The sequence below is a fragment of the Anopheles marshallii genome, chromosome 2, assembly GCF_943734725.1.
Source record: "Anopheles marshallii chromosome 2, idAnoMarsDA_429_01, whole genome shotgun sequence".
Classification (NCBI taxonomy): Eukaryota; Metazoa; Arthropoda; class Insecta; order Diptera; family Culicidae; genus Anopheles; species Anopheles marshallii.
The window spans coordinates 22,564,372-22,586,829 of record NC_071326.1 but is presented as its reverse complement, the minus strand read 5'-3'; the positions used below and the strand labels follow the sequence as shown (position 1 = coordinate 22,586,829).

Sequence of the window (22,458 nt, the reverse complement as noted above, 5' to 3'; positions counted from 1 at the left end):
TCATTCATAAACGATGATGATGCAGTCGCGGTCACACAATGAAGTAGCGCGTCCATCCTTTTTCCCCCCCTTTTCTTGCACTGGTGACCGGCCGGACGCACTCGATCGTGCCAGAGATAAAAGTCGGTTGATCGTTTAAATTTTTCCAGTGCATCAACTTCCATTTATATCGCGTTTTGGACGTTCGGTGAACCACAACACACGGTGGCCAGCGGTGGGAGCGCACGGGTGGAACAAGATTAAATTCTTCCTATCATCTTTCAACTCGGTGGGTTTGTGGTGGACGCATTGACACGTTGGTTTTAGCATCAGCATGACCAACACCACCATTGGCTCATTAATATACACTCCATGATGTGCTCATGCATACATCGGCCCAGGGCTGTTGGTCAGTCAGTGACAAACGTAAAACTAACCTTAACTCTTCGCGCACTGTATCGGTGTGATTGGACGATGCTGGTGATCCGCAGGATCGCGACAGCGCACATCTTCTGTCACGTGCAGAAACAACCGCACACATTTCCGAACTCAATTCGATACACTTCAGTCCGCGCACAAGATTCGTGCTGTCACGAGACTCGCCACTGTTTGAATGACAGCCTGTAACGATTATAATTGACGTACAGGGAAAGGAAAAATTAGGGAAAAGCGAAATCCACATGCTATTTAATGGAACGATGAAAGCGCACGAAACAACGATGACATTTCCTGTTTCCGGTACCGAAGCATGTATCGCCGCTCGCCGCCCCTATGCTGCCGGTGAGCGATAGTGTGTGTGTGTGGCCAAACGCCAAATATTGGAACGTTCCAATCGTGTCACATTCGTCTCGCTGGTAGACTCTGACTTGTAGCTGACTTGTCATTTGGGTGGCCGTTTTGGCGTGAGATAAGTTAAGCTGGGAGTTTTTTTTTTCTCTCTCTCTTGGCAGGATAAAATATGATGATTGATTTCACCAATCCACGATCACGCGGCGTTTAGCGAAGGGAAACTTCCACCGGGGAGGTTGGTGGGCCTGTGGGAGAGGCTTTCTGAGTGGTTGATTATTAGCAATCAGCTCCACCAAGCTTTGCCTGGTGACACCAATAAACCGATCATAGTTGAAACAGTTTATTTTCCTCCCCCCGTCTTTTTTAAACCCTCATGGTAAGCTTGGATAAAACTGCCCAAAGCTGTTGACAAATAGTTAACCGTTCCAAATAGTCTCCGGCCCGATGGTGGCGAATCGTTCAATCATTTGAAACTGACAGCCTTGTTCTATCCACCCGAACGCTCCGAACACTTTCCACTCCTAGACCTAATTCCCCATTTTGATTGGACACCCTGACGTTGGACAAAGCGGCTTAATGTCTGCATTTTATTTCCTACTAACTTTCCATTTTCTCTCTGTGTGATTCTTGCTCGGCGGGGCTCAGTTTATTCCTGCTCATCTTCGACGTAAGAAGCTGGCTGGCTATTTTCTTTTTTCTCTCGCGAACCAAAAAAAAAACAGCAAAACTGCAAAGTAATTGAAACATTTTCCTAGCATCTTAATCACGTCGCTGAAACGTGCCATTTTCACGATGACCTTGTCGAATCCTTCTTTTTTGCTCTTTGATTTTACTTGCCGCTTTAGTTTTGTGGTGTTTTGCCTTTATTATTACCCGCTTGGAGACGAGCTTTTCCTCTGCGAGCGTTCTTTAAGATATTCCCCCAACTGTGTTGGGTGTTGAATGCAGATTTTTGTTGGAGATAGAAGAAATTCCGATGGTGGAAATGTTATCAAAAAGCTATTTTTTTGTTTTAGTCTTACAAATTATAACGTTCCAGAAAATCTTTTGAAAGTTACCCAACTTTGCTAATCTGTAACGGTGTTTATTTTTTAAAATTCGTTTTTATCAAACGTGTCGTCACTGTTTCGACATCAGTATCGATTGTGTGCACCGATGAACCGAGCCGCTTAAAATGTTCTCGCAATATAAACATGAAAATTTATGCGCCATTTATCTTGATCTTCCTTTCAACTTCTCCAAAGATAAGCCGTGTCGTGTTTTTTGTTTGAATTTTTTTTCCTTTTAGCGTATTTGTTTGTATACGTGCAAATGACACGTTGTATACGTGTCCCTCGCTGTAGCGCGAATACATGAAAGCTAGCTGTAGGCTGTAGACAGAATGTTCTAGCGAAAAAATAAACTATTCGTGCGTGAAAAGCCTGGAAGACAAAGCAGTAATAATGAATGATTTCTTTTCGTTTTTTTTTTTTTGCTCTCGAATACCAGAACATCTCTCAGCATCATCGTGCCGTGTCGTGCTCATAACTCATATATTTCATAACACACACACACACTCACCCACACTGCCTGAGACAAATCATCCCCTTGTACCGGCCCGGGACGGGAAAATCGGATCCCTGGCTCTTTGTTCTCGCGTTTGAAATTCTCAAAATCCACCCATTAACGAATGGAAGCTAATGCTAAAGGGCAAACAACATTCGTGAAAGACAAGAATGATGCATTTCATTATTGGATAGTTTGGCCAGCGATATTGAGATTCTGGCTGATTCTGGCTGATTCTGGCTCGGTGAAGCAAAGAAAAAAAAAAAACAAGATGCTGGAAAATACAGAACATAAATCACTTATCACAAGTGGTGGCGTCAGCCTTCTGTTTGGCGGGGGTGCTGCAACATAATCTCGTTTTTATTTATATTGGATGTTGGATTAGGCATTCCTTCGATGCAGTCATTTTTTATCTTGAATTGCTCATAAGAGAGATTTTTTTTGTAAATAGCGTCATATTTTCACTTGATTAGCTATTATCTTAACGAAAAAAAAGCATTTCCGTGAGCTATTGAAATGGTTTTGCATAAATGTGTCGATATTTACATTTGCTTCCATTGCGAGAATCGATCTAAACCTGCCCGAACACTAGAGCGATTTCCATTTCCATTCGATTGCGACGTTTCATTTGCGCCTTTCCACGTTCCGATGCTGCACAATAAGTCTTCCCGGTGGCAAAGGAAATTCGAACCCAAAAACCCTCTTGCACAAGCCGAAAAACCAACCATCCCCCATCTGCCCTAGGCCAGCAGGGTACCCTTCTTGTGGCCATTGCGCCAAGGGAATAGCTACACAAATGTTATGATAATTAACTTTTTATTATTATGCTATGTTTATGTAGCGCGTCCTCTCTACCATTGCACCGCACAGCCCTGTGGTCCACCCTCACGCAGCGAGAATGTGCGCATGCTGTGAACGATCGGAATCGAGGGATTGTGCGTTTGATAATAATGTGCTGAAGGTGTTGAAAAGTGTGTTGTGTATCGTGCTGGACCTGCAGCATTACTGTGCGCCTCAGACGACAAGACGCTATTGGACAGACAGAACGAATGCGAAGGGCTTTTGTTGCTGCAGTCAGACCGCCATCGTCATCATTGTCGCGGGTCGTTCCGGCCTTGAAACGATCGTCTTGGGAGTGATTCGGGGAGTTTTGTGAAAGGCATAGATTCTCTTGACATGCTGACGTGGGGAGGATATTTCCACGCTTGGTCGTTGTTGCGCTTTGCCAAAGTTTTCCATGTTTATCGTTTATGGATGCGGGCATTTCTTTTCCATCTTCCGGGAATTATGGAACAAGGGAAAAAGAGAGGTACGCAAGCGGCCGGTGTAGTGTTGATAGCAATAGAAATAAATAAACCATTTATGATAGGAACCGACGGTGTGGTTGGTGTGGTTGCAAAATTTTGATTATCACGATATCGAAGTGCGAAAATAAATATTGCAGAAAGAAGAGAACACACCAACATCTTTCGAGTTATCGTGAACCAAGCGATTGGGGTCATAAAATACAGCACTTGATAAATATCGTTTGAGAGACATTAAAATTTGCTTCTTTTGCCTTATACCAAACAGTAGCGTGACATTCATATTATAAATAAAAGAACACCCTGCATAATTCGGTTGCGGTGCGGTCATTAGCTAAAGCTAAGCAAACGTGAACGAGACGACGAATTCATTTGCGGTCAAACCGCAAAGCAATTCCGCAAACCACCCGATATCTCCGGGGTTTGGTCGATGAATCATTTATGAACGACCTCAACCGCGAAACAATCATCCGATAAACACACGCCATCGTCGCACACTGCAACAACAGCGTTTCATTCGTGAACCCTTTCCCTAGCGGTCAGGGAGCCCTACACTCGGTTGGAATGCGAGATTTAAATTGTTCTGTCGTGTGTGCAATACGCTGTTGGAATGTTGTTTCGTTTAAGTGAGTCAACGCGAATTCTGGGGGAATCTTGTTGGTACGTTCGCATAGGTAAGAGAGGCCATAAAGAAGGTGTACTTCCCGATTCCCGAATGGGAGTATGTTGGTTGATATGTACTACATCTGCAAGACCATCATTCACACAGGTGCACCAGGTGTGAGTTGTGTCGTAAAATAATTGCCTCTTTTAAAATTCTTACATTCGCTTAGCTTGCGTTCGAAATACCGTATCGTTAGGGCTTCCGGGACTTTACCTTGGACGTACTCCACAATTGTCTCGTAAACCATTAGAGATGCAAATTAATAGGCATCTCCAGTTTTGATGGAGACTGTTCAGATTCTAACGTTATGTCGTAAATGATGGCGAAGATTGTACTGATCCAGAAGGACGATACACTAACGAGTGCTTTGTAGTACCCCTTTCTGTTGGCTTTCTTCTTGGCTAATTCAAACAGAGCGAAATTTGCATCGCTAGTCACGTCACATTCCTTTTCGAAATGTCACCGTCCTTTGACACCGTTCCATGTATAAAAGAATCGATCGGTGTGAAAAATATACGATCTCTTAATCGTCTACAATCTTAACCAACACAGTAGGCGCGGGGATATGGTGGAGGCATTAAAAAAGCAAAATAGCGTTCGTCATGAATTTTCTTTACAAATTTTATCGTGTTCGCTAGCGGTACAGAAGCAGGAGGGCGACCAAGAAAAAAAAACAGAAACAACCAACACCACCATCGCGCCAGAAGTCAATATGCTGAAGGTATAAATATTTCATATTGACGACCGTCCGTCCGTCGCTGTTCATGAAATATTTATGAATAAGTGAATAAAAATCCGAATATACATTCACAATCTGCGTCCCGGGGCACTAAAAGCACTTGGGCACTCGAAATGGGATGCAAATGCAGCCGCCACGAATCGCGAGAACTTCGTTAAGCTCGGGCAACGGTCGCCGTCGCCGAGTGTTTTCGGGTGGCGTTTTGGCGCCCCGCGTGCACGTGACGTGCCGTGCCAAACTGCTAAGAACATTCCGTGCATACGCTTCTTGATTGTTTAACTATTGTGTGATCAAGAAATGATTAAGAAAGTCATTCCTTTTTTGGTTTCCCTTTGGGTTAGAGCGTGCGGATGTCCAGGTGTACACAATATGAATGGACGCACAATTTGCAATGCTAGCTACCATATTCATATTCATTATTTGGAGTTTTTATGTTTAATTTGCACTCAGCTTAGATTGCGGTTTATGGATTGCGAAAGTGAAACAGACAATAAAACACATAGCTATGTAACATTACTGTCGGATTTTCGGACGATATTTCTGGGACGGTTTTAGCTGGACACGGTTTAATTGCACAGGTTCAAATTCATATAAATTTATTGCCGCTTACTGCGATTGGAGAAAGACGCCCTTCGACTTGGAACTACTCGTAAATATAGATGACGATCGCTATCGCCATCTGCCGGTAGCTACCGCTACTTCTCTGACGTTCAGGGGTGTCAAACTGTTTTGACAATTACAAACATCAGTTATTGATGTAGACTGATGCTACTGTTAATATTGTAAAGCTAAATATTAATAATCTGGCTAAGTAATTGTGTAGCGTATACCGCAATTGCCCTACAATGAACTCTTTAGGACGTGTTATCACCTGTGCTCGAGCTTATTGGAAATGAATTGCAGCAATATTTCAGTAACATTCAATATCACCTACACTGCAAGCTCAATTTGCTCACGTTCACTGCATTTTATGAAAATGTGCATTCAACCAGCGCATGCAGACGTTCGGTATTATATCCTGGGGACTTAAATAAACTGTGCTCGTCGATCCATATGCTACTAGTTTTTTAGAGCCAGCATCGAGAAGCAACATATGTGCTATAAGCCGACACATAGACTGGTGCTTGGTGGGAAAACTGTAAAACCAAAAATGGAAAGATGGCTACAGAGCACAAAGTGAAAATATTATCCAGCATTCGCAAATGTGTGGAATAACTGTGGGGTACAAGAATGTGTATCTACCAGCCACCGTTTACGGTGAAGAGAAGGCAAAGTTTCAGCTCTACTTAGAAAATGATACGAGTTTCTTATTTGGTCGTTTGATTGGTTTTTATGCGCCTAAAAATGTATGATCTCGATATGCGAATTGCGAAAAAAATATCAAAAATCTGAGGAAAAAAATAGGAAAGAAAATTGAAACTCAAAAAATGGAATATTTCCACGAAGAACTTTATCCAAACGATTTGCGACACCACCGCCCATCTGAGAGTGTGTGTATGATCGTAAGAGATTTTTTTCATACCATTCAAATTGGTCGTCCAATAAGAATCTTCGCCCCAGCTGGTTCTTATGTGTTCCCACGGAACGGGTTTTTTTTCTGGACCATATGGGCTCCATGATTTGATCATGCTCCTAATGCACACAGAGTTCTTTTTTAGTTCCGTATGATAAACGGAACCAAAACGGTTATTAAACTGCCATAAACTTTTTTGCTAAATTGAGTAGACTTTTGATAAGTGATTAGGCCGGTTTCCAGTTTTTCTTGGTTTGAAACTAATTGTCAATTGATTTGTTTCAGTTTGCGCAAAACAAAGAAAGAGCATCGAAATGGCTTCAATTAATTCATGCCTAAGTTCACTCGGAAGCAACCATCTTGCTTGAGTTATATTACAAATCAACCCTTTTACGTATGCGTTCGCTCGCCTAAAGGTTCTACGATCGCTGCCCATATATATATTTAAAACAGCTCTCATCTCAATCTGCACTTTGTCTGGATTGGATGTATTTAAACGGCTTACGATAACGACCATGCTGCAACGGAGCTGCAACTGAAGCAATCTCACAAACAACAACCCACCGATGTTAATCCACTTATCCGAGATAATTACTTTGATCCAGTGGTCTGGATATGTATGTGAACGTCTGGAAGCGATGGAATGGAAAGCGGAACCAAATTTGGCTGCAAGAGAAAGAGACCCTTTGTGGAACTCCCTCCTCCCCCCCCCACAAATCAGTCTGGAATGTACCCAAGTAGGGGGTGCCTCCGATACGCTACAGACGCAGTATCTGTCCATCTTAAGAGGCGCACGGCCAGTGCTTTGACCCGGGAACGGTAGCAGAACCTTGTTTTCCCCCTACTCATTCGCTATCGATAACATCACTCATGATGGCGTATTGCTACATACCACCGTACGCGTCGGTTCCGAAGGCTCCGATTGCACACAAGAAACGTAAGAAAATTGAACCGTATCATTACGATTCCATTTGCTGTAGTTTTTGGGGCAAACGAACGAGCGTACCCTGTTGCCCTTGAAAGTAACCCACCGGCACGGACGGAGCAGCGCACGATTTTAGGTTTTTAATTTTATCTAACAACAGTTTTAGTGTGCGCCCGACTATCGTTCCTTACGGCTTTCCAATTGCAGACGATTGATTTATCCTCTTTGTTTATTTGTTCTCCGACGGAATTGATGTTTTACATCGCGAGATAGATGATACACGGTGAGCGATATATTTTCATTAATGTTTTCTTAATATAGGTTCTGCCATTTGCTTCGTTCAGCCGCACCTTCCCTGCTGCGCAAAGGTCCCAAGACGATGAATTGTTTTATTCCACCCTCGCGGATGTTTCCCGAGCGCCGGCAACAAAACCGCAGGGCGTATTGTTTTGGTGTATCCCTTAAGAGCAATTCGGGAGAGGCTCGTTGGCACAATACACCGATCGCTGGAGAAGGTGCTGAAAATCTATCCCAAAGTGTGCTGGAAAACTTGAACCCAACACCAACTGGTTGGGGCTCCCGTTGCGACGTCTTCGGTGTCGTATTACGGTGCTTTCCAACCGAATAGCAACCGATCCGATCGACAGCATCCATCCGTCGCCTTGTTGTGCGCCTTTTGGTGAGTGATGCTGGTGGTGCATTTTATGTGGCCGGAAAGAACGAGTAGCATCAACGGCGTTTTTGTCGAGTGGCAATCTTGCAGTGAAATTGAGACTACATTAATTTGTGCCAAGTCTAACAAAACCCCCACGACGAGCCGTTATATGCGGTGGAGTTGGAGAAGAAGCGGTATTTATTACACCATCCAATTGAAAATGCCTCGTTTCTATTTGTACTGTCGTGCGTGGGCCTACTTCAGGAGTGTCTAATTAATATCTTTAATATCGTAGCGTGCTGTGCAGTGTCTTTTTGTCTCATATGGTTAATAGGGTATGAAGCATAGGTTTTTTTTCTTAGCAGTGTATATAGAAAATCTTGACAAGTAGAAAAGCTTAGTCCAAAGAGTTGGCCATTGTTAGTCAACTTATCAACTTTATCTCAAAATTAACGTATATTTCTTTTTAAAGGTTTCTTATTCATAATTCGTCATTGCTCTTAAATAAATATGATCATTCGTAACAATGCTCCTAACAAGCCCAGCATAAATCAACCTGCTCCGTAAAGAAAGCGATCAGTACGGTGCGGATTAGCATGTCGTGAGAAAATCCCACATTTTGAATACAGTTAGACATGATCCATCCATCTCCTAAGCTGCCATTATGGGAACAGCTAAATGCAGTTTAGTTGTTAGCCCAACGACTAGTTTACAGCGTTGAAAAGAAAGCTAGCGTTCTACACGCAAACAGAATCTGCCAGCTTTTCCAACGGCAGCAAATGTTTACTAGTGGATTAAATTATTCGTTCCTAATTGACTGATCCACTTAAGCATATTAAGATTTCTGTTTCAGGTGGTTTCCGTTATACTATTTGCTGCTGCACCGTTTTCAATCGCTATGCTTTATGTGCTGTTAGCTTCATCTTCCATTTGCAATAGTCTTGTTTGCAAAAAACAAAAAAATTAGTTCCTACCAACATCGCATTGTTGCCCCATTGAACTTCGTCCGTTCGTTCGGGTGGCTTTTCAGAAGCATTCAAGTGGCATGCACCGAAGAAAGCGCCCGAGATAAATGACTTTTCTTAGGGGCTATTGATTTTTTCCCCCATTTTTATGTGCTACTTCACGATTCTTTGGCATTGTTCGTGTCCTACTTTGACCCCGAACCGAAGCGATGATGAGAGGCGATCATTATGGAAATGGTTCCCTCGGCACCAGATGTGACCGGGACAGTACGTTCTTTACTTTTGATGACAGTGATTGTGAGCGAAAAAAATGGAGAATGATAGAACATAAACGCCAACGAACAGATAACGGATAACAGAAGGGACAGGAGTGATGAGATCGTGAAGAGAAAAAATAGAATAAAAAAATACAACAACAAAAGTGATAAACATAAAAAAGGAAATGGAAAACAAACATGAAAAACATGACATGATACAATAGTAACACAAAAGCAAGAGAATGAAGCAAAACAGAATAAGGAAACATTGAAAAATGGAAAGAAAACTATGAAAAAAGATAGCAAAGCAAGTAAGAAAGAGGGAGGCGACGCTTGTTATTTTCAAATCGATGAAATTTTAATTTTGAATAATAACAGCAAAAATACGATTATCATAAACGATCTGATCCGTGTACTATAAAATCGACGCAAGAATGCGAACTCATTGTTCGGATGTTCGTAACCTTTCTCAAGTTCGAGTGGCACTTCGAATTTTTACAGATGGTCCGTCGGTCCGTAAGCGTCGTGACTGCAGCGGACAAGAAAAATTCTATTGTGGAGCTTTCTTGGTACAAAAAAAAATCAATCACGATTTTCTATTCCTTTGTACAATTTTTATGCGTCCGGGCACTGTGATGCTGAGTGTGTTCCTAAGACCATTCCGGCAATGATGGTCATCCTTTCGTATTAATCCACCCAAGGGTGACAAGGGTTTGTTGACGTCATTCGGATGATGATTAAAATTTATCATCTCCAAAATCAATGGGAAGTCTTTTTGCGAAAGTTATCTTATCAAACAAGCAAAGAATACTGTTAGAACATTTGTTGTTGGGGTTTTGTAAGAATTCTTTTCATGTGCTGTACAAACCTGCGCTTTAAGGTTATGAAGCTGTAATGAATTCTTCCCAGCAATCTTTTGTCCCTATGATACCAACCTACATTTAAAGGCACATCTTCAACCTCGGCAGATGCGTAACGTAACGTTTTTTTCCCCCTTTGAAATGCTTTAAAACATTCCAAATTCCATGACAGCCATTTCTTGGTTCCATGACTCTCACTGCTACCCCAAATTGATAACCATCAACGTCAGCATCTGTTCCATAGGTACTCAATCGCTACACGGTCGTCACCACCCGCAATGGTCCGGTACATACCGCTCCCGCTTCCCATGCAGCAAATATTCTGTCACGGCGTTTCGTCTAAATTCTTCACCTCAAATATTCCACCGAGTGGCACCGTGAGACCCCTCCGCCACCGATACCCCCATCACGCCTAGGTGTAAAGATCTGAGGCAGTTTGCACCATACTTGGTGTGACCTCACAAGGGAAAGGCAAATACTATTCACCTTACTTTCCCTCTTCCCCTAAGGCCAAAAAATTGCCGCCCGAAATCTTGATGAAGCGCGGGAATCAGGCTTGGGAAAATTGTCTATACCGTCGTCCGCGCCCTATCCACCGAGGTGGCATTGCAAACGATTCCTTGGTACCGGTAATTCAGCATCATTTTCTTTTGGGGTTTGGTCGGTTTCTTGGCTTCGTTGCAATGAAATTAACTTTCTCCTGCATCTCCATCTGCCGGTTGAGGAATGAAGAAGCGATTCCCCGAATTCCCACTGGAACCGTCAATCTTTTACCAGCCAAGCACCGATACGGAACGGTTCGTCCGTTTCGTCCATCAATCGCTCACATTTCGGTGAGCTGCCTGTGTCTCGTACCAAAGTCCCTGTACGGCAAGCAGACGCCCGATAAATGCTTACCCAACGTTCAGCAAACGGACGAAACGGCCATCAAATATGTCTTCCACCGGCAGATGATGGCAAATGAAGCACCGAAATAGAGCGAGTGGCCTATAGATAGATCGGTGGCGTATCATTCTTCCTGTGGCAGAACACATTTCCTCCAGAGAGGGAGAGTGAGAACGAGAGGGAGGTTCCGGCAGCTTCACCATGCAACGCGTCACGTAAAATGACTTTGTCGGAAAATCGGGAAAACCAAAATCATTCCATTTGTCGATTCGAAGCATTCCTCTGCCGATAAGGAAGACTTCAAACGAACGAATGGTCACTTTCGGATACATGCGAAACAGAGGAGCTGGTAGTTCAAAAACACCGTCAGCAATTGAGTTATCATTAGTAGCGTTATCTTTGCCGTCACGCAGATGTCCGTTGGCTGTGCGGAAAAGCATCTTTAGCAGGCGTTGGAAGGCAATCAGTTGGAAGTTGGAAGGAAATTTACGATGTGGTCACTGATCGATTGTTCTGTTGGTTGTATTTATTTTTCGTACATCATCTACTGAACCCATCACATACCCTGGTACACCAACTTGGCAGTATTCTTAACCTATAAATTACTCACTCGAACTCGTTCTTTTAGTCATTGCACTTAACGGCCTCATGTGTGTACTATCCTGATGGTGAAATGGCTTATTATTTTTATAGCTCTCTAATGAATGGAACTCGTGCCAACCGTACATCCTTTGCTTGTGGAGTCATTCCGGTGTATGGATAGGCCTGATACCTGCCGGAAAGCATAAACGGTTCCTGATATGCGCTAATTCATTACACAATTCTTCGCATAATGCTTTAATCCTGAAAATAAATAGCCAACCGGGAAGCGGGTTCGCCTACACAACGTTCCATCGTTGAGCTTATGGCTCATACCTGATCACCACTAATATGACGGTAACCGGCAGCCTCGGTCGATGAGATCGGATCGTTTGAAACGACCATACTTATGCTTTGAGCACGTTCATTAGTCCGGAAGGATGCACAGTCACGGCGGCACTGCTGCTCTCGGTAGGGCAGTTCTCGATAAAAAGATTTCCCGCATTATCGGTCGTTGAGCTCGGTGAATCTCAGAAAATAACTCCGAAGAAAGCAGTACATACGCATCCATTCAATACACACACACACCGTGTGCTCGCAGGAATGCCAAGCCCTTTGATGATGTGGCTCAATAGGGCTCAATAGTGAGCGCGGGGGCACAGTGAAGATGGAACGTCGTGCAGGAAATTGAGTCAACGAAACACGAACGTCGTGTTACCATGCGACTACTGCCGGTGAATGGTCGATAGAACGACCAATTCCTAAGCACCTTCTTTATGACGATAAAAGCTCATTGCTCGCACATAGGACGTGCACGGTGGCACAAAAATAGTTCCTCTTAATCCTGCATGATACCTTACCGGGCGAGTGCATGAAAGAACTTCACCAGACAATTGTTGGCAATATAGATGTGCGCCTGTGTGTGTGTGGGCTGGCTGTTGTAGGTTTTGGGAAGGTATTTCTGAGGCATGTCGAGTGTGTATTTGCCACCGTCCTCTTACGCAATCCAATTTTCCACACCGCCGCTGCTCGAAAAAGAAGCCACTGAAATGGCAAGCAGTACGTACGCGTGCTTGCGGATATGCACTTGGGGCGTTGCACATGCAGACGACAGAACAAGGCAGCGCTAGCAAATAAAGTGTTGCAGTTCGGCAGGTTGTGCTGAGCTTGTGTGATTGCAATCATTGTTCCGTTTCCACCTGATTTAACGACAAGTTGCAGCAATACGCTACAGTTAAGTTTCTGGATGTGTTCTGTAAAACATCACCTCCAGAATCTGTTTGCTTACGGGGATGGTGCCTCAACACACTCACCGTCCGTTCGATCCCACGAGCAACAACACAATTTCGATTACTTGGCAGGGTTTTACCACTTGCTAGCATTGCTTACTGCATTCAAATTTATTCGCTGTTTATCCTCAGATCAGGCAAGATAATCGATTCCAGCTTCTTGGGTAATTGATATTTTATTCACTAACATTTCCGCAATGCAGACACAATACGCTGGGAGAATGAAGTCCGTCGCACACATCGACATAAGTCACTGCTCGCAGACAGTCAAAGTTTCCCACGTACAAATTTTGCCATTAATCATTTGTGCGTTTAATTGATTTCATGATTGATTTTTGGAGGTGCAGAAACTGCAGCAAGTGTTTCAAAATTAATTTTACCAGCGCCATCATCTTTGGAGCTAGAGAAATTGATTACGTGCAGGGGAAGGGTTGTCTAGTTCTACGATTGGTTCGAGGAATTCAAGCTGACATCAACACTTTCGATTGACATAATTAACTTCTTGAGAATCTTGGCTATCGACTTATACATAATGTTCTACTATCCGCTTTCGTATATCTTCACACAACAATCGTTCCTAAATAGAGCAACAGCTTTGGGCATAGCCTTCACATAATTAATCTCAGTTATCTTTAGAAGTGCCAAAAATAAATCTAAAACTCTCTCTCCCAACAAATATCCTAAATCTTCGAAATAAAACCATTCCAAGCCGTAAAGTTTTAGTTGCGTGATTTATGGTTGATTTGCTTAAAACTATGACTGCGACTGCTGGTGTAGCTTATGTTAGTGGGGAATAAATTGTACACCGAGACACATTAATGACTAATTCGGGGCAATTGATTGTTATGCCGTGATTTATTATGTGGTGAAATCTGGCGCCTAATGAAACTGCTACAGCATCGACCACATGGGCGACGTACGTTTAAATGTTTTACTAAAGCCCTCTCGCAACAGAGTTAGCAAAATATTTCTTTTTTTGAAACATTCGAATTGTTCTACTCCACAGAAAAATGCTGGCCCAAAAAGATTGCACCATTCCAAATCCACGTCCAGCGTCTTCCATTTCATTCTGTTTATCCCTTTTGTCTTGCGGCTGTCAGATTGTCTTCCCCAAAACGAAGGTTTGAACTGTCACTCGATATAAACTGCAACCTCGCTCAGGATTTACTGAAGTATGAAATAATGTCCCGTAATATGTCAGCACCATTAGTAGCGGAGCTTTCCGGTGTTTGCTTGTGCATCGTTACCCTGCGCGACCCTCCCATTGGTTGCTTCGTTTCTGCTTTTGGTTTCTTTCCCACCACAGCCACAACGTAATCCTGCCTCAGTCGGTGCCAGGCGTTCGGCGAATGAATCGGAAGCAACAAATCCATCATTATTACCCGTCATCGATCAACATCAAAATTAATACACTTCCATTTCGTGCAGTGTTTCGTGGTGCTGCACGACGTATTCTTTTTGCTTGCAGCATACTTTTATTTGTGCGCAAAATTCCAGCTTTATATCAACCAGATAATCCACCATTTCGGCTCTTGTCAATGTCGACTGACCGAAAGCGTTCTTTCCTTATTGGAAACTTGCAAAAGCTTGATTGATCACACAAATCTCCCATCCCCATTACGGTCGGCCACACACCATCCTGCCCTATTTGAGCGGTAGCATTCGGCTAAAATTTAATTTTACACATGTCATTTCTATCCATCCAGCACGATGTCACAGCAATGGACAAATGTCAATAAGATTTTTACATTCGCCTGAATGGTTTACAATAAAACAATCCGGTGGTGGTGTGCGGTAGAGCACACGCAAGCAAGCGCTTGGCTTAACCGGTTCAGTGCGCTCGGCCACAATGTCCTGGAAGTTCGCATCCATTCACATCCACGTCGTCGCCATGTGCCATACGAAGCTCAGCTTGATTGTGGCCAAGCCGTCCTTGGCTCGACGTAAGACATCATGTGGAGGAATTGGAAACGAATTCAGTACGAAGCTGGATCGATGTTTGGATTTCTTTTCAATCGTTTCCATTCGCTGCTCGTATGTATGCTTGCTGTTTAGACTAGAACACACGTATCCTTCCAAAAGTTGGCAAAAGAGAATGTAGAGACTAGCCAGCACGGAAGCTGGATGACAAAAAAAAACCTACTTGTTCGACCATTCGACATTGACTGTACGAACATCGCACAACGACATTGCAGAACTTGGTACACCCATGATAAAACAGAAGAGCAAAAGATAATTTGATGCACTTTTGCTTCTGTTTTTGTCCGTCTGGCTAGTTACTACTCGGACGCTCGGTCATGAATTGGATGACAGGACTACATTGCTATTGCTGCTCACTGCCGGTGTCCCAATTTCCTCGTCACTGATTTTTGGCGTTTTTTTTCCGCCCTATCTAGTTGGCAATGAGGAATAGAAAGAGCGATGGTTTTTTTTGCCCTACAACTCTGCGCTAGAAATGTGATCTATAAATCATGCACGCACACCACACACACGCAAAAAGAGCACCGATGATTGGGCCAACGGTGTACGTCACCGATGTCGCACTAGCTATTTTCATTTTCGCAGAACATTTAGGCGAAGTCACCGAACGTCGTCCTCTGGCTTCACGATAGTGGTGACGTACCTTTTTTCGTGTGCCAAAAAAAAAACGGCAAGGCCTGCTGGCGTTATAACGGTGGCGTCCATAATGTTTAGCTATTCATAATCTGTGTACGGTTCAGTGGTCTCACATGACATTTGCGACATGAGCCCCCCTCCGGGGCTACGAATCAGACTAGACGCAGTTGTAAACCAATCAGAAGATGAGATGTTATGGTACATGAATACGGTTTTTTTTTATTTCGTGAAACTCCAATACATCATCAGCATCATCACCAAAAATGGACTGTCGAAGAGTAAAAATCAATCACATACAAGAAAGCTACGTCAGACGATAGATATTGGTAATGTACACTCTTTCAGCTTGAAATGTGTGTTTTACATCTTGTGTTTAGTTTATATTATTTAGTTTATAACTTCAAACTTATTAATGTGCCAAATGTGATTGACGATCGTAAAAGTTGTCAACCTCAGACCATCGTCGAATGCTTCCAAACTCACAGTGGCAAAGATTCGTTTATTGCACTTCAGGGTGGAATATAAAAATAATGCTCCCCGTTTAATGTGTATTCGGAAAACCTCCATTTAATTGTCACAGTAAATACATCTCCCGGGGCAACCAAGCGGCTAAATCGTCGTAAAATAAATCCTCCACCGGGGAAATGGCCGATTAACGATTACAAAATGCCTTGTGGAGTCAGAGCGTTTTTGTCACCGGTCCGGCCTTCCGTCAGCGCCAGCAACCAAGATTTTATGTAAAACCATAAATTTCGCTACCCTTCCCTTTCCTTTCTGTTGTAAGCTCATTCTACTTGTGGAGCAATACAGCACAAACGAATCGTGTACAGCTTTACACGATCGTTAGATCATCTCGATCGTCGGTTCATATGCTAAAGCCGGTACAGAAAACATTCACTTCATCATACTGTTGCTTCTGGAACTGCAGGAACTATCACTGTGCGGGAAATGCATCTTACTCTAGTGCAAAACGTGAAACAATTTTCTGCAGCTTTACGATTATGTGTCGAGAATTATTTGCCGACTATCGTTTGTGCAACATTCACCATAAAAAAAAGTGATGGCCACAAGATGTCAAAGCTGGGGAGAAAAGGCTTCATCAAAAAAAGCAATATATACCTATGCGACGCCATGCTACGAGGGGGCTCCAATGCCAAACGTTATTACATTTTTACAGGGTTCTCATTTTAGCGCATAGTAAATGCAGTGTAAACAGTGCTTCGAGCTTTACGGAGGCACCGATGTGTCATCTGTAACGTTATGGCGGTTTGGTGGAATGTGCAATATGGTGCAGCTGTTTCGTATGATGCCGTGGAATGGTCGTACCATTACACCGGGCCTGTGTGGAACCTTATCCCGAAATTCATCAAAGCGTAATTAATTGACGCGGAAAGTTGTAACGATTTTTGGGCTGGCATGATGGTTTTACCGAATGTTGCGCTTGGTCGTAATTGCACAACCGCTCAAGTGTAGTAAAATAAGACGATGTTGTTAGTAACTTTGTACCACTCTGGGCAATCTTTGCTACACTGGTACACATTTTTTTGTATTTTCGTTACTTAGCTAGGCAAATAATTTACATTAAATTAAGTATATAAAATGCAATTGCTAGTACATTCCTAGATTTGTGTTTAAACTTTTGCTATAAAACATAAAACACCAACAGTGTTCGGAAAGCAGCATAAGATGAACCTCGTGTACAAAATGTCTTTACACATGCCAGGAATTTGCATCGGTTTGTAATACAGCATTGGTTTGCTGTGAGAGGATTAGTTCGCTGTCCTCGTCACCAACAGACATAGACCGGCACGGTCTTCTTCTGCAAAGACATTCCATACGCTTCGGCAAGGAAAAAAGGAGCAACAGCACACAAAGCCATGCTAAACAAATGGAACCATGAACCATTCCCTGACGCTGAATGCATTTCACATTCCAAAGACACATGCGAGTGTCATAAACCTAACACCGCATAAAATCATCAACCATATTGTGATGTTGAAGAGTGGTGCCGCCAGTGCCGGTACCTAGCGAGCAGCAGCATCATTATTTGAGGCTTTACTGCCAAAGCCTTCCCCGTACACAAGTGAATTAGAGTTCGGTTGGTTCGTTTGCTGTAAGCTTTGCTTGAAAGGGGGCTCCTAAAACACTTTAACTCCTGCCAATGAGGTAGTAGTGCCAGTGAAGTTGCAAGGATCTACAACTACACTGCTGTAAGGTAATAGAGTGGCTGTGGCAAAATGTTGCAACCGATGTGTTGAATCATAATTCCGCCTTTCTGCTGCGGTTTTGCAAAGCGAATGGAGTTAGGAGCGCAAAGTTGATAAACCCTTTTTACCGTAGACCCTTAACACTTCATTCTGCCCGTTCAAAGAAAAGTTGTACCAGAACGAGACGAGCCGTGTAGTGCGAATTAAGGAAGTGGTTAATGTTATCCTTTCGTGGAAGGAAGTTCCAATACACAAGCGCTCGGAACGGCCGACTAACTTACCGATTTGAACATGTTCCAGCATTTTCTAGCAAGATCGTAAACTTGATAGGGAAATTTTAATTGAGTTCAATCTGTGATAAAAAAAAAACCTACGTATAAGCAAATAGTTTCGCTTATGCAAAACTCCACCGTAAACTGATGGATAATCAACCACCTTCTGCGCTGTTTTGTTTCCACAGGAGTGGCACAGTCCCAGAATCAACCGAGGCTGAAAATTTTGCCCGCCTCGTCCATACAGCGGAAACCGGTTGGACATTCGCTACTGTTGACCTGCCGACCAGAAGTACCGGACACTAATCTGATCTCGGATCTCAGATGGAACGACAACCGCAACATGACCATCCTACCGAAACCGTAAGTACCGGGGAAACAAAAGAGGTGAACTTAATATTTGCAGATGGTTCTCTGGCTATTGTTTTTGTAGGTTGTAACGTTGTAACAGCAGTAGTAGTAGTACGTACGTCTTCGTGAAGTGCAAAAATCCCTTTTGTTCGGTTACAGTGTCAACCATAATCGGGTTCTTTCAAGCGGATTACAGTCATGTTGACGAGAAGTAGGTTTTAATGCCGGAAAGATGCCGTGGATAAGTTACTGCTAGAGTAATTCTTAGTTTTCTAACATCACAACTAACGGTTTTAATGTTTAAAAAGCAGTCAATTATACGTTCTAATCATGGAACTTGTTAGAAGTGGCTTCATTAGAACGAGATTAGGGTCGTAATCGTGTAGATGAATATTAATTTAATATTGTTGGTTGGTATACATTAGTTGCGATATCCTACTCGATTTCTATTCTATCTTTACTACTCCCGATCGTGCTGATCCTCTCTCATGTGCTTTTGGTTTAACTTTTGATTACTTTTTTTTTCTCAATGATTTATTCCCGGTGTAGGATGAACTATTACTATCCTCTGTACGATTCGAAAGGTCGTAAGCTTCCAATGAAGTAAGTCCACGTTTTCCCATAGCCTAGGAATGGTCGAACCCTGTTGCTGTTTTCTTTCCATGCATTTTAGTTGGTTTGAGTTTATTTCCCTCCCCTTAACAAACAAAAAACCATCTTGCTCTTCTTCACTCACTCAGTGCATCTTTTTCGTTTGTGTATAACGTTCTATGCAAGTATATTAGGACTAGTATATTAAAAAATTTCCATCGTACCACTAGTACCGATTCTTATACCTTCTCACCAGACACTCACACAAACACGCATCGTACCGTCAAGCGTAATTAATGCCGCCATTTAGTTGATCTCATTGCAATTCAATTATGCTTTCTAATAATGTTTTGTGTTTTAACTGAAGTGTAGTTACGCTGTAGCAAACGCACTTTTCGCATTGCTGTATATTTGCCTTATCGTTGTCACACGGCGTATCTTCCCACCGGCCCGGGACAGGCTGTTCCAATGCGTACTCCGCTGCGAGAACGTGTGTATGTGTAGCTTTATAGGTGCAGCGCAGATATTCCTGCATCCTTGTTTATAATGCCAACACAAAGCAGCTATCTGATGCATACATGTGAAGTGTACGATCTCACCACACACACTGCTCTTGTTCGCCAAACTTCATTATAACTTTCCATTGTATGAAACGTGCGGCTGTGGGACGGAATTATTCAACCACCCGAGGAGTACCGAGAGCATCGAGAGCAAACCTAATTTAGCCCGAAATTCATCTCGCACCCAATTCCCTGCCCAGCAAACTAATTTTCGGCCACAGCCTCGACTGCCGTGCCGGCATTGCCGGAGTGGTGCTGTATGACCACCGTGTCGTTATTCATTCACAAAAAGCTCAAATTCGATTGCATTTTATCGTAGCTGCAGCAACCAATTACGGAACACCCGTTGCACTCGTCGGTGCAATTGACCATTTAAATGGCCAACGTTGTAGCCTAGGTATAGCGACGCTACCTTAGCGGATGGGCCAGTGTTTCGCTGCGAACGGTTTGGATGCAATTATATGTGCTCCATCGCTGCCAACTGTGTGTTGCACGGTGACTGCAGGGTAGGTTCTGTCCGTTCAGACGCACATAATTTGATGGCTGATGGCAGTTTCTAATAGATGATGATGCTCAAGTTTACATTGTTCTATATACACTTAAGAAGTTAATCATCGACAGGCATGAGCCTTGTTCTGAATATCTCCACGAGCTCTCTCTCAACAACGCACACGCATCTCAAAATTGTGCTTTCTAAATCACATTACGTGGACAGTGTACACCACACGACGCCCCAGTATATACAACTTCAGCAAAACCAGCAGTATGATGCACTAGCTTATCAATCAAAGATACTACTCCGTACATTACTCCGTAATTGCCAAGACAGACGGTACGGCAAAGTGCACCATGTTCTAAATTACCATTCTGCAGAAAACGTTGTTCAAACAGCGTTATGTTTGTCGAACATGAGAATCTCGCGATGTCGTGTTGCAGTGTGCTAACCTTACCGTTTTGTAACAGAAGTGATTTCAGGCCACCGCTTTAGCACAGCCGTCCTTCAGCAGATTGATATTTATTGATTTTCTGGATATATCGGGCAACTTTCAAGGAAATTTGCATAGTTTTACAGCGATTGATTTGTTTGCTTTCTGCGGCTACTGGTTGTTTACTTGCCGTGTCGCGCTCCACTCCCCTTATTTGTAAAGATGATTGTCCCTATGCTACTGCCTTGCCTTAATCGTGCAGCACCGTTCGGAGATTGTGATCCACAAACTCCATTACGGACACGGCTCAGCTCATCAACCGAAAGGGCGTGTGTATGTGTGTGTGTGTGTGTTAGTGTGAATGAATGTCCTGCCACAGTTTCCAGTGCCTCGAAAACAACCTAACACCAATCGATAGTGGAAGAAGTGTAAAGCTCACGATATTGTACACTAAAGTCGAGCACTCAAGACGACTCTAATCCCGTCACCGTTCTTCATTTTGTGACTCTCTTTCTCTCTCTCTCTCTTTCTCTTACTCTGCACCATCAGTTACAATGTCTGTCCCTCGCTCTGACAAACACACACCTACTCACACTCCATCCACTACGTCAGATCTCATACGTGCTAACCGATGGCCAAACTTGACCGATGACCGGACGAACTCTCTGCTATTGGGGGGGGGAGGGGGGGGGGGGGGGGGGGGGGGGAGGGGAGGAGGAGGGTTGTGTGTTGTGTGTTCTAATAACGTGTCGACGCAATTCAATTTCTCTGCACCATTTTCAGAGCGGGCCAGTCATCGCCGATGATCTACACGGAATCGATAGCGGGCGGTACGGCGTTAGCGCTAATCTTTAACTCGCTGCAGGAGTCGATGGCCGGGACGTACTTCTGTGCCGCTTCGTACTCCGTCACGGAAAAGCTGAACGCGGCCGTCGTGGTAGAAACTTACGGTAAGTGGTTTTTGGCGTGCCGGTCTGTCGTCGGGTCGTCAAGCAGTAGCGGGGCTGCCGTTAGCGCAGTTACACAACACAACCACCCACTGGCGCTTATTAGTGGATCACAACGCGAATGGGTCCCCCGCCTTCCCGCAGCAAGAAAGCAAGGTCCTCCAAAAACCACCGGGAAGAAACCTGTGGTTCACCCTTGTGACACGCTTAGCTCTCAATCAACAACTTGTTCGTGTGCTGTAAACTTTTGTACAAATAAATTAATTCCTTGCTTCATTGAGCTGTGGCACGCTTAGTAACTAGGACGCAAGAATTTGACAAGGTCAAATCGATTACATTGTTGCTATTCCGAGCCAACAGTTCTTTTGCTCAACTCTTATTTACTAGACGATGGAATTTCCATTCTACGATAAAATCGCTTCAGTCAGCTAAACTTCTTCGTCTGTTTGTTTTCCACCCAAAGTTGCCATCACCTGGAAGGATGCACCCACGGATCAGCGTCCTCTGATGGGTACGGACTACATCGTACGTTGCGAAGTAACCGCCAACCCACCGGCCACTGTTGATTGGCTTCGCAACGGTGACCAGGTAAGCTGGGTATGAGACCCATACCATTCCTTCTTGCCACCCTCCACCCACACCGCCAGCTCCGTAACAACGAGTCTCACCCAATGCCGCTGTCATTCGTTCTGTATCGTAGATCAAGTCCAGCGGACGGTATGTGATCGAAAACCGAGGTTTGCTGATCAAAAACATCACCGAGGCGGATGATGGTGTGTATACGTGCCGGGCTGCCGTTATGTCGACGGGTGAGCTAAAGAACCGTGAGATAAGGGTCGAGGTGCAGATCATGCCAGAAGTGCAGGAACTGCCACGGGTAATGGACGCCGTCGAGGGCCAATCGTTTTCGGTGATGTGCAACGCAACTGGCAAACCGGTGCCCGAATTCCAGTGGGTTAAGACGGGAACGCAACAGAATGCGGCCGACTTAGATAGGTAGGTGTGTTGCGAGGTGTTCGAGTGAAGTGATGTTGATGCTG

General features: G+C 43.7%; 1 protein-coding gene across 1 annotated transcript in view; it reads left to right on the top strand.

The window, feature by feature from the left end:
* LOC128709426 (fasciclin-2) overlaps window positions 1–22,458 on the top strand; it is a 52,694-nt gene that overhangs the window by 13,314 nt on the left and 16,922 nt on the right. Inside the window, exons 2-6 of the mRNA XM_053804421.1 lie at window positions 18,232–18,406; window positions 18,944–18,997; window positions 21,255–21,421; window positions 21,882–22,006; window positions 22,119–22,414. Coding sequence (XP_053660396.1) covers window positions 18,232–18,406; window positions 18,944–18,997; window positions 21,255–21,421; window positions 21,882–22,006; window positions 22,119–22,414 — 817 coding nt within the window. The remainder of the gene's footprint in view (window positions 1–18,231; window positions 18,407–18,943; window positions 18,998–21,254; window positions 21,422–21,881; window positions 22,007–22,118; window positions 22,415–22,458) is intronic.